The 16,656-nt window shown below is 28.9% G+C and overlaps 1 protein-coding gene across 1 annotated transcript; it reads right to left on the bottom strand.

Annotated features, from left to right (window-relative positions):
• On the bottom strand, window positions 1-2,153 carry LOC109803730 (glutathione S-transferase TCHQD). The gene is made up of 3 exons (XM_020365414.3): window positions 1,994-2,153; window positions 1,181-1,484; window positions 1-865 (listed from the first exon to the last, which is right to left on the bottom strand). The coding sequence occupies exons 2-3, from the start codon at window positions 1,387-1,389 to the stop codon at window positions 265-267; spliced, it is 810 nt and encodes a 269-aa protein (XP_020221003.2). The 5' UTR covers window positions 1,390-1,484; window positions 1,994-2,153; the 3' UTR covers window positions 1-264.
• Window positions 2,154-16,656: the final 14,503 nt, after the last annotated feature.

The following is a 16,656-nucleotide window of genomic DNA, read 5'->3' as shown; positions in this document are numbered from 1 at the left end:
TTCATCAAACAGAGCCTTCTTGTTCATGTTGTTCTTTGAACAAAGCAAGAAAATGTATATAAATTAGCCTATGTTTCTTTGATTGCATTTACAAGTATCAGAATCAATGTACATAAAAGCAGCAGTAAATCATGTAGTTCAATGAGATATAGGATGCGTTTGAAAACCAGTTCAACTCAACTGAACGTCATTCTATTATCATCAGAGTTTCTTCTATGTTTGTGTATTGGAATTTGTAAAATCTCTGTTCACACAATTACTGCACTAGTACCTTTTCAGCAAACTTCTTACACGAACCAAGCACCATGTTTTTAAAAGTGTTTTGTGCTTTCTCCAACCATTGAAGTACTTCCCAATCACCTTTTTATAACTAGGCCTTTGCTGAACCAGAATCCAGTACTCAGCAATGTTTGGCCTTCCAGCTATGTACTCATTCTCTAAATCCAAGAGTTTCAAACGAGCTAATACTGGAATGAGCATCACATCAGCCATGGTAAAATCTTGACCTGCCAAATAAGGTGTTTCACTAAGCTGCATCTCAACCTCATCAAGCAGTTTAACCAAATGCTCCTTGCCCCTTCTCAGAACATCTTCTTCTTTCAATTTCTCTTCAGTCTCATAGGCCTCTTTCAACTTCCTGTGGTAATCTCCTGCCAATTCAGGTGATTCTGACATGCGAGCGATCACCACTTGCCTTATGAACTTGGAAACATAAAGGCGATATTTCTCTGGTATGTGTGAAAGTGTGAAAAACTTGGGGTCCCAATCTTGTATCTTCTGCATCCATTCAATCACTTCCTTGCAACTGGCACTGATACTCTCAGTCTCAGCCCCGGTGGAAACCACAGCAATTCTTTCTGTGTACCTGAACATTCAATCCAACTATAACACTTCCGTTTGAACTTTGGAACATAACAAGTACATTCAAATTTGTACACACTCTTCAGTAAACTATACAAACCATTCCATATCTACAATGCATACACAATTTGCTGCTTTTAAGGAAATTGGTTTGGGAGTAATGATGTATTTGAATATAACAGCAATCAAATTTTCAACTTCTTTTAGTAATTTCAATTTCAAGTTCCAATAAACTTCAAAAATAGGATCCTATTATGCAGATCTATTCATGTAAGAAGAAATAGAATGAAACAAAAAGGGTGTGAAGAATAGGACATACTGGATTATATCAATAGTATTGTAAATGATGTGAGAGCCATTTTGGAAAACCGGGATCCTTCCGCGGCGATTCACCTTGAAGAAAGAGGAATCCAAGTTCTTGCCAGTTATGGGATTGACATGGTAAGATGTATAATCTACACCTTCCTCCTCCAATGCAAGTCTCACCTTCTGGCTGTCCAAATCCAATGGATGATGATATAACTGCATTTTCTTATCAGCTTTTGGTGTGTTTCTTGCAGTTGCAAGCAGTGTGCTAATAGTTAACCATTGTGGATTGCATCAACACCAACAATCATACAGAGCTGCAAAACAACCAAAATTATTACTAAACTACTCACCGTTGTCCTTTGATCACTCAAATTATTACCAACATGTTATAGAAGCCTCATCTCATGAACAATAATTGATGCATCACACAGAAAATTAAAGCCACATATGAATTGACATTGACCTGTGTCCTGACTAATACTAACATAAATTTTCATTATCTGAGTAATGGGGGTTTGAGGATCGAGGGAGAATCTGTTTTCCAGGATTAAGATTCCAATTTCCAAAGCTCAAATTCACAAAGAAAACAATCAACTTAGTTGTAAATAACCAATGATGAATAAAACTCCTAAAGTCTAAACCAACCATTCAAACCAACATCCGGAATATTGTGTTAACAATAGATATATAACTTGGAATTATAACCAATCTCAATACAAAATTAAAGAGACAACATATGCATAAGCATACACGAAATTAACAAGGTAATGTGTTGTTTCTTGGTGTGTTGACAAATATTGAATTTGAGGAGAGAGTGACATACCCAGAAGCAGAGAAGTGGAACAAAGAAAGGAACAAGTTAGCGTTGAGTTGGGGTTTTGGAGAATTTTGCAGAGACAAGAATAAAAAGGTGGAAAGGCTTAAACTAAACTACAAAGTGAAGAGTAAAAAATATGCAAAGTCGAAGCTTCCATAACTTTGTGCTTCTTTTTCTATTATTATATTATTGAAAACCAAGGTCCACGCGTAAGTGTTGTTCGGTTTTGGACACGTAGTTCACACAGTATCTCGTATCATAATCCGCGTTTGCTATCAGATAAACTTTTTCATCTATCATTATTTTCGGAATCATAAATCTCAAAAATATTATTAACAACTATAGAAATTTGTTTGATTTGTTATAAATATTTTTTACGAAAATAATTAAATAAATAAATAAAAATAATATAAACATTTTTATTGTATTAAGATTTTATTTTTATCTAGAGAAAGTTAGTTTTCCATTTCTTCCATCAGAATAGTTTTGCGAAAAATTTATGGAAAAATTATTCTTAAAAGTTAATATTTTTTTAAAATGTTTTTTTTAAATAATAAACTAAATCTAAAAAATTAATAATTTGAAAAGATAAAAATCTTTCGTGTATTAAATACTCCTAAAAGTAACATCAAGAATCTTGCCAGAAAAAAAGGGTCAACAAATCGGAAAAAGAAATCTGTTACGCTAATTTGTTATTATCTAATATATAAGAACGTTACTTTTGGATAAAAAATAAAGAATAAAATATCTCTTATTATTGTATATATTAAGTTAATATTTAAATTAAATATATATATATATATATATATATATATATATATTTGTGATATATATATATATTTGTGACGATCGTAGAGTAACGACTAGTCATACCAAATCTAAAAGCGGTGTGATGAATGACAGTGTATTTTTGTGGAAATGGAAGTTGTCACAATACCATAAAAGATTCGAGGAATTTCAATACATTCTTTTATGTAAATTTATAAAAAATTTAAAAAAATTAATTTAATTATAAAATAAATAATTTAAATTATTTTTATAAAATAAAAAATAAGATAAAATTATAAAGATTAAAATTATAAAATTTCAATAATATTATAAAACATTAAAAAAGAAAAAAATTAATAAATAGTAGAAAAAAATTATTAAAATTAAAATATAGAAATTCAAAAATTTAAGACAAAAAGACAAAAATATACTTAAAAAATAATTCAAATTAAAATATAGAAATTCAAATATTTTAAGTGAAAAGACAAAAATATACTTAAAAAATTATTAAAATTAAATTATTTAAATATATAGTGTAACGACCCGCCTGGTCAATACACACAGCATAACATACCAGAATACTACACAGAAACGAACAAATATATACATATAGGATCTATAATATATATATACAAGGTCCAAATCCGTCTAGAATCAGAGTGTACAAAATACATCCAGAACATGCTAACTAAGTAGCTAAATACATCGAAGAATAAAACTCTATCTGCTAGCTGCAGACTCTCCTCAGCAAGCACCAACCTAACCCTGCCCTGTTCCAATACATAGTATGATCATCGCAGTCCAAACCACATGGAAACAACAAAGGGTAAGCTAGTGAAAGAAACAACATACATATACAAATATATGAATAATAAACGGCTACAGCTATCAGCACATCAATCATCTTAACAATATCAGCTTAATATATATAACAGCACACATTTCACATCATTCAGCAATAACAGCAGAAAACAGCAGTATACAACGGTAAACAGCAGTAAACACACAATGCGTCGTCACGCATATAAGTTAGTATTGGTCGCTTGTAAGCGGCATAACTCGACCTGGCCCCTATACCGTGGTCGCTTTATACACGTGTGCCTCGACCTTGCCCACACATGGGACCACTAAGAACTTAGAGGAGAACAGCAAGTTACCACTCCAAGGATCAGCTTTCCCGGGAGGGTTTTCAACAAATTGGGCTCTAAGAGCACCACAACCGCTCAATCCACACAATGGGATGAGGAATTTCGAAAACATCTCCTCTAGTCTTAGTGATCAACAGCTCAGCCTTACGGCCTACAACAGCTCCTAACAGCACGAAGCACAACACTGCATAGCAGCAATAACAGTACCGCATATCGGCAATAACAACACCACATAGTGGCTATAACAACACCGACTTAGCGGCTATAACAACATACAGCTCAGCACAGCATAACAATATCAGCATACAACAATAGTGGCTTACAGCTCAGCTAAACAACTTATAGCACAACAATATCAGCATACAACAATAGCTGTTTACAGCTCAGCTAAACAACTTACAGCACAACAATATCAGCATACAGCAATAGCGGCTTACAGCTCAGCTAAACAACTTACAGCACAACAATATCAGCATACAACAATAGCGGCTTACAGCTTAGCTAAACAACTTACAGCACAGCAATATCAACATACAGCACAGCTCAGCTTAACATCTAAACACAGCTCACAGCACAGCCTAAACATCCTTAATCAATAATAACATTTAACAGCACGACATATTCATCAATTACAGCTCAATATCATAATTCAGCATTATCAACTAGTCAGCACAACAATATTTGACAACTACAGCTCAGCTCAACATATCTATCATCACATTTCTACGCATAACAGCTTAACATCAAATATCATGTCTGCGCCCGGCGCGCTCATGGTCGCGCCCGGCGTGGCACAACTAGAGAGCACCAGGGCTCAGCGCGCCCGACACAATTCCCATTGCGCCCGGCGTGCTAGGAGGCAGAGACCTCAAAAGGTCTCACACGCCCGGCGTGCAAACCCTCGCTCGGTGCAGGGTAAACAGAGACTTCCCCAAAGTCTCACGCCCGGCGCAAACCCCATCTCTGGTAGAGACTCCCAAGGAGTCTCCATGCCCGACGAGACAAGGTCACGCCCGGCGCCACACCAGAAATCCCCAAGCAACGTCACTTACTGATATCGCGCTCAGCGCGGTCCAACCACGCCCGGCGAGGGCCATCTAGAGGCTCACACCCTCAAGCTCGCCCGACGCATATAACACTGCGCCCGACGGGCTTGCCCAATGGAGCCCTCTGATGGTCACGCGCCCAGCGCGAAGAACTGTGCCCGGCGTGATACCCAGCAGCAACCCTCAAACTTCAAAAATCTCTTCCAAACCTGCACCAAATTAGCTTTTCAAACACATGCAATCGGCCCAAAACATCACATTTTCATCAAACAACCCAAAAATCCCAGCTTTACCCACATGCAACCATAAACAATGAAAATCCCAAATTTCACCAAAAACCCGAAAACCCCGAAAAATGAGTTTTCATCCAAAACAGCTCAAAATCTTTAAAAATCTCAGCAATTCGTGAGTCCTAGCTCACTACAACACACAACCGGCAAGAAATCCTAACTTCCCTTACCTGAAGATTGGATCAGGATAGCCAAGAAGCAGAATCCCCTTTCCGAAGCCCAACTCGGAACTTGAATCCTTCAAAAGTCAACTTTTCTAGTCCAGAGCCCTTCTCTATAGAACTTCTCTCTAAAAAAACCTCTCTTCCTCAACTGCTCACAACCTCTATTTATAGACATTCCGGAGTGGCCAGAACGGCCTGTACCGAATCCGGAACGACCCGTTCTGCACCCCCTCAACACGTACATAAATTACATGCAGAACGGCCCGTTCTGAAATCAGAACGACCCGTTCTGAAATTAGAACGTCCCGTTCTGGAACTCATCCAGAACGGCCCGTTCTCCATCTAGAACGGCCCGTTCTCAGCTACGATTTACTGGTCATTTTAATAGCTTGGAACGGCCCGTTCCAGATTAGGAACGGCCCGTTCTGGGCTACTAAAACACCAACTTGCTATGTCACATATAATAATATTATTATATATAAAATTAGAATATATAAAATAAAAATAAAATGACTAAATAATTTAAAAATTAAAAGAATAAAATATCATAAATATTATTTAAATAAATTATTAAAAATATAAAATATAAAATAAAATTATAATTATAACTGTACCGGTACCCTCTCAAACAATGTGGGTACCATAAAATTTCTCAAGATAAAATACTTTGAAAGATCAGCATTATGGTAAAATAATTAAATAAGCCACATCGTAATTTTTTATTTTCATTTTTTAAAATAATCAAGGTATACATATAAAATATCTATCAGGAAAAATAACAATGAATTTTTGATGTTGAAAATCATGAATACACCCAAAATGAATATTATCATCAGCATATTATATTTTATATCTAAAATTAAAATTAAAATTTTAAAATACTTTATTATTCGATAAAAACTTCTATCACTTGCAAAAATAAAGATTATTTGTGTAGCATAGTATGTTATTGCAACAGTTGTTTTGTTTATAAGAAAGCACGTGGCCACAAGGAGAAGAGGTGTTATCAATTAATATTACTTGAAACACCCCTATAAATTTCTCTTTATTTTGTTGAATGCATGAGTGTAGTGAACTCATTTACAAGCTTCAAGCAACTACTTGCATTTGCATTTTGCAGTATGTTTTACGGTTGGACAAAGTAGAAGTCAATTTTATAGAGATTTGTTTCTTATGATTGGCGGAAACTATATAAATTTAGTTACAAAACTAACTTATGCAATATTGTTAATTTGAAATGTAACAACTAAGATAAAAATGAAAATAATAAAGTGTAATTTAACTATCAAAATATGCCTAAATGTTTTTAGTATTAATAAGGTTAAATATATTATTTCTAAATGACTTTATTTTAACTAATTTGGGTTGTGCGAGTGATGAGGTATTAAATGGATAAACTTCGAATTCGGGCGTTTGTGAAAACAAAAAATTCAAATAAAAAGAAAATATTCAGTATTTATTTAGTATTTATTAAATTTTCAAGAGAGATTATTTTTATGTTCGATAAAGAATACTAATTAATAATAAAAATAAAAATACTTTATTTCATAAACATGATGGCAAAATAATAATTAAGTACATGTTGCTAAAGAAATAATCAAGTGTATTTTTTTTCCGAAGTTAACTTTGGCAAATTATTAATTGTATCCTGCTGCGGAAATAAATGGATGAGGGGACACTAAAATAACACAAACTTAGCTTAAAAAAGATAATTGGGTTCATCTAACAACTATTCATGTATCGTAGAATTAAACTCACCTGAGGGAACTTCATTCAAAATTTTGTGATTGCTTCATCACTTCTCTGTTTATGTTCTTTATAATGCATTAGATCACTTCAACTTTAATTAAACTCTCTTGAGGAAACCGTCAAATTTTGTGATTTCTTCCTCATGCTTACTAGATCACTTCAACTTTTTTATTATCCTTTTCTATTAAAGAAAGAAAAACATTTTTATTATAAACAGTGAGACTTGTTCAGCGGATGACAAGAAATTGACAGAGGAAATTACTATAAACAGTGATTCAGTTGAAAAGACATACCCATTTTTATTATTTCTCATTAATTGTTTGACTTAAATACTTTTAGTTCATATAGATTCATCATTCATCCTTATGCAATTTTTCTTTCGTAATTTTTTGAAGTTTAATGATTATGCACTTTCAGTATAAAAAATTAATAGAAAAAATATGATGTGTATGATTATTGAAATAGTTACCGTAAAAATAAAAAAGAAACTTATATTTATAATAGGATGTGATTGAACAATAATATTATAAAATTATTTTACATCGTTAGTATATTATAATTAAATATTTTTTTTATTACACATTTGATTTCTTTCATTTTTAAAATCAAGTAATATTGAGTACTGTTAACATATCATCAAAAATCAACTGAAAAATAATAACATTTCTATAAGCAAGACTGTCTAGCATCAATTATCCACACAGGAAAATATAAATATTAAATAAAAATAAAAATATTTTAATAGATTTCAATCAAAATAAAAAGGAAAGTAACATTCTTTTACGAAGCAAAATTTTATTAGTTGATTATGAGAAGGAAAATCATGTAAATTGATAGAATATGCTAACAAAGTTAGGACAAATAAGTGTTGTATTCAAACTGTTGGATCTTTATAATTTCGATAGAGAAATTAGGTCAAAGTCATTGTTGCATGTGATAATTACAAAAGAGGAGGAAATATCTTATTATAATGGGATCAAGTCAAACTATCTCATATGAGATAAGTCATATGCATGACAGAAAAGACTTGTGATTTTAAGGTGAGGAGAAATTGACTAACAATTATTAGTCAATGTAAGTCATTTTTTGTTCTTCTTATTCAAAAATGGGCATTTTGTTACTATGTTTATATTTACATGCAGTGTTTGGGTGTGGATATATATTGTTATTGTTTATATTTTCATTTAGGGTTTGGTTTTGTGTATTTAACATTGAGTTATATTTTTGGTTAATAATGAAAGTGTTTGATGTGGGGAGTTAATGATGGGTTACTTTTATGTTTAGCCCCAATAAAGATCACAATATTGTCATTAGATTTTCATCACACACAGGATTGGTTGTTGTTGTTGATCCAATAGTCGACTAAATAAATGGATAGGTGTCTAATATGCCAAATCCTTGGGAGAATGATGAAATTTTGTCTATAAATCCAAATTGATAAAATCCTTGGGATATACATCATACAAGGAATTTTTTACTGGAATAATATTTTTTTAAAAAAAATTTACAAGAATGATCACTGTGCAGAATTATTTACCAAGATAGAACCATTTACTGTTCAAGCTCAGAATTCGGTTCCCCGGGAACCGAATTCTGAGCATCAAAATGTAATTTTTTTTGTTTTTTCAACTCAGAATTCGGTTCCCGGGGAACCGAATTCTGAGTTGGTTTTAATTTTTTTTTTTTCGTGTCTGGGGCAAATGTGGGCTGATGTGGGAAGCGGAACGGCCCGTTCCAAAAGCAGAACGGGTCGTTCTGCTTAAAGAAACAGAGTGCAAATTCTTTAAGCAGAACGGGCCGTTTCACATTCAGAATTTGCACTCTGTTTCTTTAAGCAGAACGGCCCGTTCTGCTTTTGGAACGGGTCGTTCCGCTTCCCACATCAGACCACATTTGCCCCATACACGAAAAAAAAAAAAATTAAAACCAACTCAGAATTCGGTTCTCCGGGAACCGAATTCTGAGTTGAAAAAATAAAAAAAAATTACATTTTGATGCTCAGAATTCGGTTCCCAGGGAACCGAATTCTGAGCTTGAACAATAAATGGTTCTATCTTGGTAAATAATCCTGCACAGTGATCATTCTTGTAATTTTTTTAAAAAAAAATATTATTCCAGTAAAAAATTCTCATACAAGCGTTTATGGTATAAAACATCAAGAGAAAAACTTGTCCAATGATCATAGGGGATCAAACAATGACAAAGATGTTATTCAGATTCTCAAGGGTGAGGAGTATATATAAAAAAGTAGTTGTGCATGTGGAGCATTTAATTGAATTTTCTCAGTAGTTGGTGAATTGTCTAATAGTAGTAATTCTAATGTCGAGGTTGGTGTGAGGTGACACTTCTAATGAAGATTGTGAGGGAATTGAAGGTGGTGAAGCTAAGGGAACTTAATGATCTAAGGGAGCTAAATATTTTTGGGCAAGATAAAGTTAATTATGATGGAGAGGATGAAGATGAAATTGCAAATGAGGATTTTGTTGTGCTTGGTGAATATGATGTAGATAGTGAAGATGACATATCAATAGATAATGAATGTAGGTTAAATTTATACTAAAATTGTAACATTTTTCTAAATTTAACGTTAAAAATAAATATAAAATAAGACAATGTAAATAAGCAAACCAACAAGAATAAGTGATTTGTTTACAATGTGTCATCGTACATATTTCCAACCTAAAAGCTAAAAGGATAAGTAAATGCCAAGTAATCTTATTCACACACATGTTATTGTTTTCATTTAATTTTAAATGACACGTTAATGGAAGATTATTGTTGTTTAACTTTGAAAATGATGGAGACCAGGTGCAATAAAAAACTTTGGAAACCAAAATTAAACAATTATAAAATTATTAAGATCAAAAATTAATTTTAAGTCTATTTGTTATACATATAAATAGGACTTAAAACGACTCTAATTAATTGAGCTTAAATTGATTTAGTGCAAAGTTGGACCTTGATATATATATATATATATATATATATATATATATATATATATATATATAATTATTCATATACTGACAGTGTAAAATTTTTTACACTGATAATCAATTATATCTTTTAAATTATTTTATTTTATTTTTATTTAATTAAATAAGTAAATAACATAGTACTATTAAAAGATATGATTAGTTGCTAGTGAATTTTTTTTTTTATACTAGCAGTGTATATGTGATTAACTTATATATATATATATATATAAAGTTATTTAACAAGTTTAATTTTCAAATCATGTTCAACTTCTTTCATTTATGAATTAAATTGAGTTTCAAATTAATCTTATTTGATTTAATATCAGTCTTGCATATAAGCATATTTTTTATTATTAATTATGGTGTTGTATTTTAATATAGTAAGGATCTTTATGTTTTCAACAAATTATAAATTATTTTAAATATGAATTATAATGAAATTATTATTAAAAAAAATTCATGACAATTCATGACATATTGCACTATAATTGTTTTTTCACTATTAATGTATCTAATTAACCTTTTTTTTTTTTGTTATTTATACCCATTTCTTAACTTAAATTTTCTTTAAATCTGTATGATTATGATCTACTTCATAAACAAAATCACAAGTTATTCTTAAAGCAAAATACAATTTGACATCAAATTAATCAAGCTATTTGAAACTAAATTTTGCACATATAATCTAATCATCAAGACTAGTTAGCTGTAGGTTTAGAAGATTAAAGCCACTCACTATTTTGCGAGTTCCCATAAAAATATTTAGAACTACATGTAAATATACATATTTATAAGATAACATTTGTTAAAAATTATATTACGTTGATTATTTTTTTTACAAAAAAAATTATTAATTTTAACAAATACTCATAATTTTTTTATAGAAAATATTTCAGCTGCAATTTAAAGTAATAATCGGAACTTGAGTGTTATTAAATTTAATGGTTATTATATTTCCTAAGAAGAATAGTAACTTTAGAGGTAAAAGTTATAATTAACTTACATAATCTAATATATTTTCAACAAAAAAAGGTAGAAAAAGAAAAGATTTATTTTATAAAGTTGATCGTATAAATTTAATAACTAAATTTATATAATAAAATTAAGAAATAAATTTCAAATAGCTTTTAAAATGTATATTCTACATTATTAAAAAGACCTATCAACTAGTGGATAGTTTAGGCAGTATGTGTCTAATTTCTTTCGAGCAGGATCTCAAAAATTCATGTTTTTTGTATGGAAAAAAATCTTCACATAGAGCTAGCCTCCCCATTTTATGATTGTTCTTGAACAATATTATTCCTTTTGTGGAGCATGTTCGTGAGTCTTAAACCAGAAATAGAAAAGCATTAATATAAATATTACTTTGTAGAGTTTAAATACTCTTGATGAATCTTGCTTTTAATAGTTTTTTTGATTCATTAGAATTATAATTACGAAATTAGGATTTGATCAATTTAAAATTTTGTGTGTATTTTATGACGAATTAAACTCATAAATAGTATCCTTAATTATGCACTTCTCATTATTTAGTAGGTTTCTAATATTTTTGTTTTGTTTAATTAGAAAGTATAATTCTTTCTCACTATTTTTTTATATATAAATAAAGTAGTATTTTTAGTCGTGATTTTATGTCAAATTTAAAAATAAATAAAGCAATACTTTTAGTCAATTTTATGTAAAACTTAAAAATGAACTTTGGCCTTTATTCTTTAGTGAAAAAAATATAAATATCAAATCTATGATAATGAATCAGTCTTTTATTTTCATGTTTTTTGAACTTTTTTTGACAAAAAATAATAAGTCCATTAGAGATTGCTTTTATTTTTCTTTTTAGTTCTCATTCATTAGAAGTGTTTTATTTTATTTAGTAGCATGTCTTCTTTAGAAGTCTTGAAGAATGTGGTGGATAGAAAAAATCATAGAAGAAACTCATGAAAGTGGAGTTTCTTTTTATTTTTTTTCTTCTTCTCGTTTTTGGGTCTGGGAAGAAAGCATAGAAGAGGGTGCAAGAAGCAAATACTATGAGAGTAATGTATGATTATGAGGCACACATCAATTTGGGCTTCACGAAATTTATACAAGGCTCCAATTAGTTTCGGGCTTTCGTCTCACAAGGGTCTTTCTAAAACGAGTTAAATCTAAATATTTTGGCCCACAACAACCCAAACTTTAGGATTTTGAAGGACCAAAATTAAAAATAATAATAACAACAACAACAATAATAATAATTCAATTTTTAGGGAAAACAGGTTTTTTTTTATAAAAAAAAAATTCATGGGTGACTCATAGGTGATAATACATTATTTTATTCTTAACAAAAACTTTTTCACAAACAAAAAGAAGATGAAAGTTTTGTATCAAGGAATAAAACATTGAGCGATTGTTACAACCAACCCTCTTTTCCAATTGAAGTTAAGCAATTAATCTAGATTTCTTTCTCACTCTTTAGATATTTGGGGCAATAAAAATTGAGATGTAATTAATTTGATGTAATAGTTTGATCTTCCCATGGCCCTCAACTCAACTAAATGGAAGGATCTATTCATAAGATCCATTCCTCAGAAGAAAAGCACAATATAATCATTTAAGTGGCTCTCATTGTCTAGCATCAATACACATGTTATGATCAAACATATATGGCAATGTAATAAACCCTAAATGTCCACAACAACTCACATGCATGGAGTGGGAGTGTTACCAAACTTGTGGTACCCATATATATCTTCAACATAAATGTGACATCTAACTAACAACAATCAATGCACTTAAATTAGTCACATTAATTCACCACATATACGTTGGACTAGTATCATTGGTAGGCCAAAGAAAGAGAACTTGAACGTACCATCAAATTTAATTCTAGAGAATGAAGATTTTGTTTGGTGCTGCAGATACAGTTCCAATTCTTCAACTCAATTCGCCTTAAACATGATTAATAAATGTTAACTTAATTTCCCTCTCAAATGACTCTGCTGGTCCTATCAATACATGTTTATAATTATAGCTACCCCCACTTCATTATTATACTCACATTATATTTAGATGTATATCATAATTAACCTATAGTGATTTTTATATATATTTTTTATAATAAAAACTAAAATATAGAAGCCTTTCTAAACATAGCTGCTTAAAAGTACAGAAGGACATATTACTAGAAAAGTGTCATTTTCTTACAAATTTTCTTAAAAAAAATATTCGCAGAAAGTTTTTGCGAATTTTCTTGCAATAATAATTTTACAATTTTTTTTACGAATTTATTTGCGAAAAATAATTTACAGATATTTCTTACATTTTTTTATGAAAAATAATTTATAAGAAATTTTTGCAAATTTTGCTATAATTTTAATGATCATAGAAATTTTTTTTTCATGGTAAATATTAGCAAAAAATATTGTAAGAGTTTTATTTTGTTTCTTGTAATTTTTCTTGCAAAAATAAATTCGCAAGTAATGTTTACTAAATGGTAGAAAAATTTTGCAGATAACTTTTCTTGCGAATTTTCCTGCCAATTTTAATCCGCAGGAAAAATAAAAAAATATTTAAATTTATAAGTTTAATATTTTAAAAAAACTTCAAGTCCAATATCGATTGAAAATAAAAAATTAAAAAGTATATAAGTTGGAAGCGTAGAAACAAATGCTTCAGATAAATTCATTGTGAGCATTTGAAAGTTTAAGAATTATTGATAGAATTTGTAGTAATTTCTTTGATTTTTTCGTAAAAAATATTCTGGCAGAATTTTTTTTGTGAAAATTTTTTTCGCAAGAAATTTCGCAGGAAAATTTCTTACAAATTTTAAAATTCGCAAAAACATATTATTTACGAAGGTATTACCTGCAGATAAAATTTTGCAAAAATTCGTAGGAATAATATTTGCTGCAGATTTTAATATAAAATTCATAGAAAAAATCGCATGTAATAAGAAAATTTCTAGTAAGATATATTCTTTTCATTTGACGCATTTATGTATTTATTTTTATTTAAGGGAAAAGCATTTGGATTGTATATGGGTTTTGCAAGGACCACAAATAGTGGTAAGTGGGAGAATACTTTAATTATTTAGTACTCTTAATTTAACATAATTGAATTATTTCCTTTCCTACATCCAAGTGTGACGGTGATAGTAGGTAATACGGCAGTTTCTTACACTTTTCTTTCTTATAGTGACATTTCTTTCCATTATTTTCTTTCAATTATAGTAACATTTTTTTTAATTATATAACCATTAAATTCAACTAGTGGATTTAAAATGGTATACACATTTTAATTCGGATCTTATGTATTTTTAACTATTAAAAAAATAACCTTTTTTGTTTATTTAAAAATATAATATTTGAATCAATATAATTAATCTCATAATTTGTGAGAGAAGATTTTCCGTAAAAAAATAATAGTATTAAGGATTAGAAAGATAGGGCTTTGACTTGCCATTGCCCTTTGGAGTAATAAACAAATAATAAATTCATTGTGACCAATAAAATTAGTTAAGGTAACTAATTTTTATTAATAGTAGTATCATAAAGTTGAATTTTATTTCCAAAACCATTGAATTGGATGGTTTGAATAGTGAATATATCTTATGAAATTACACTTAATTTACGAGATTTTTTTTTACTGGTGAATATACAACTTGTATTATTAATAGATTAATAAATAGATGCCTTATTAATAAATTTCACCATAAACAAAAAGGTACTCGTATAAAAGAAAATTACTCTTGTATTTATTTGTTTCTTATAATTAAGATAAAAAAAATGTATTTTAAGTAAATGGATTAATAATATATCTACTTGTATGGGTAATTAATACATTTTAAGCATAAGTCTATGTTCTTATAATTAGATAAAAAAGAATAATTTTTTTTATATAAAGCATCGAAAGAGTAGTTTTAAAATAATAAGAAAGTAAAATAAATTTAAACTTAAAACTAACTACATACTTTAATATTTAAAAAAATTATCATCTAATTGATAATGTATATGTTTGAATGAGAAATTTTAAGGGATATTTTTTTTTATAAGAATTTCATATGTTCTAGAATAAAATATTTGGTTTAGATGGAAATTTATAAAAAAAATTAAAATTTAAATACTTGTAAAAAAATTTAAAATTGTAAAATTTATTATTTTTTTAATATTTTTTTTTCTTATCTGCCTAAATACACACACATATATATATATATATATATATATATATATATATATATATATATATATATTTCTATTTTCTCATGTATCTCTTATTTTGCCATACTCTCTTTGTTTTCTCTTTTCTTTTTTCTTTTTTCTTTCTATCATTTTTCTTTTTTTGACTAAATTCTATTTTTGATCCTTATATAATATCAAATTTGTAGTTTTGGTCCCTCTATTTTTAAATATGCAATTTTAGTCCTTTCATTTTATAAAATTCACAATTTTTTGCTCTCGTTTAATGTTCATCTATTGATCATTTAAAATTGTAGCACTCATTGTGACCTAACATTATATAGAAAATGCAATAATTAATATTCAATAATATTTAAGTTAATTTACATTTCTTGTACTCATTTTCATTCATTTTTATCTCATTTTTTATCACTTTTATGAGATAAAAATGATAATTAAAAGTAAAATTAACCTAAATATTATTAAATATTAATTATTATATTATCTACTTCATGTCAAATCATGACCAAGATTAAAATTTTATTGATTGATGGATAAACATTTAAGTAAAGAAACAAAAATTATGGATTTTAAAAAATTGATGGACTAAAATTACGAATTTAAAAGTAGAAAGACTAAAAATAAGGATTTGATATTATAGAGGAACCAAAAGTATAATTTGACATTTTTTATTCTCTTTTGCATTTATCTTTTTTTTTTCTTTTCTCTCTCTCTCATTTCTCCTTCTTCCCTCTTTCTCCTCTCTCTCCCATCCTCGTTGTCTTCTCTTCTCTTTCTTCGCTCTCTTTTTACTCCTACCTCCCTCTCCTTTTTTTTAATGCCTGACATAAATAATAATATATTTTTTTTTAAAATTATTGAATGCTAAAAATTATTTTTAAATTATTAAATATATTCTAATACTATTTTTTTAAAAAATATTATTACTCTCCATGCCACAATTACTTAAGTTTTAATATTTGAAAAATGTCCCAAAATGAATAACGTTCTCACTTTTCATTGTAATATTTATTAGATTTTTTTCCTAATTTCTCCCTTATAAATTATTCAACCATCACAATTCAAAGTAGTGCATGTGTTGGGAGAGTGGACTATTTTAGTAAAATTTTATCAAAAAGTTATACATTTGTTGTTTTCCTTAATATGTGTGTGCAAATCTTAAATTACTATCATTACAGGACAAATAAATTAAATGTTTAAAAATGTGACTAATGTTTATTTTTATAAAGTTTAATTTTAATATATATATATATATGAGTCAGGATTCATTGATATCAAGTGTAAGTCTAAACATTTACAAAAAATATTATATCTTCAATAATTTTTTTATGTAATGCAAATTTATTTAATTTAAT

Source organism: Cajanus cajan, chromosome 9 (genome assembly GCF_000230855.2).
Source record: "Cajanus cajan strain Asha chromosome 9, NIPB_CcT2T_4, whole genome shotgun sequence".
NCBI classification, from domain to species: domain Eukaryota; kingdom Viridiplantae; phylum Streptophyta; class Magnoliopsida; order Fabales; family Fabaceae; genus Cajanus; species Cajanus cajan.
Note: the sequence above shows the minus strand (reverse complement) of the source record. Positions and strands in the feature narration are given on the sequence as shown.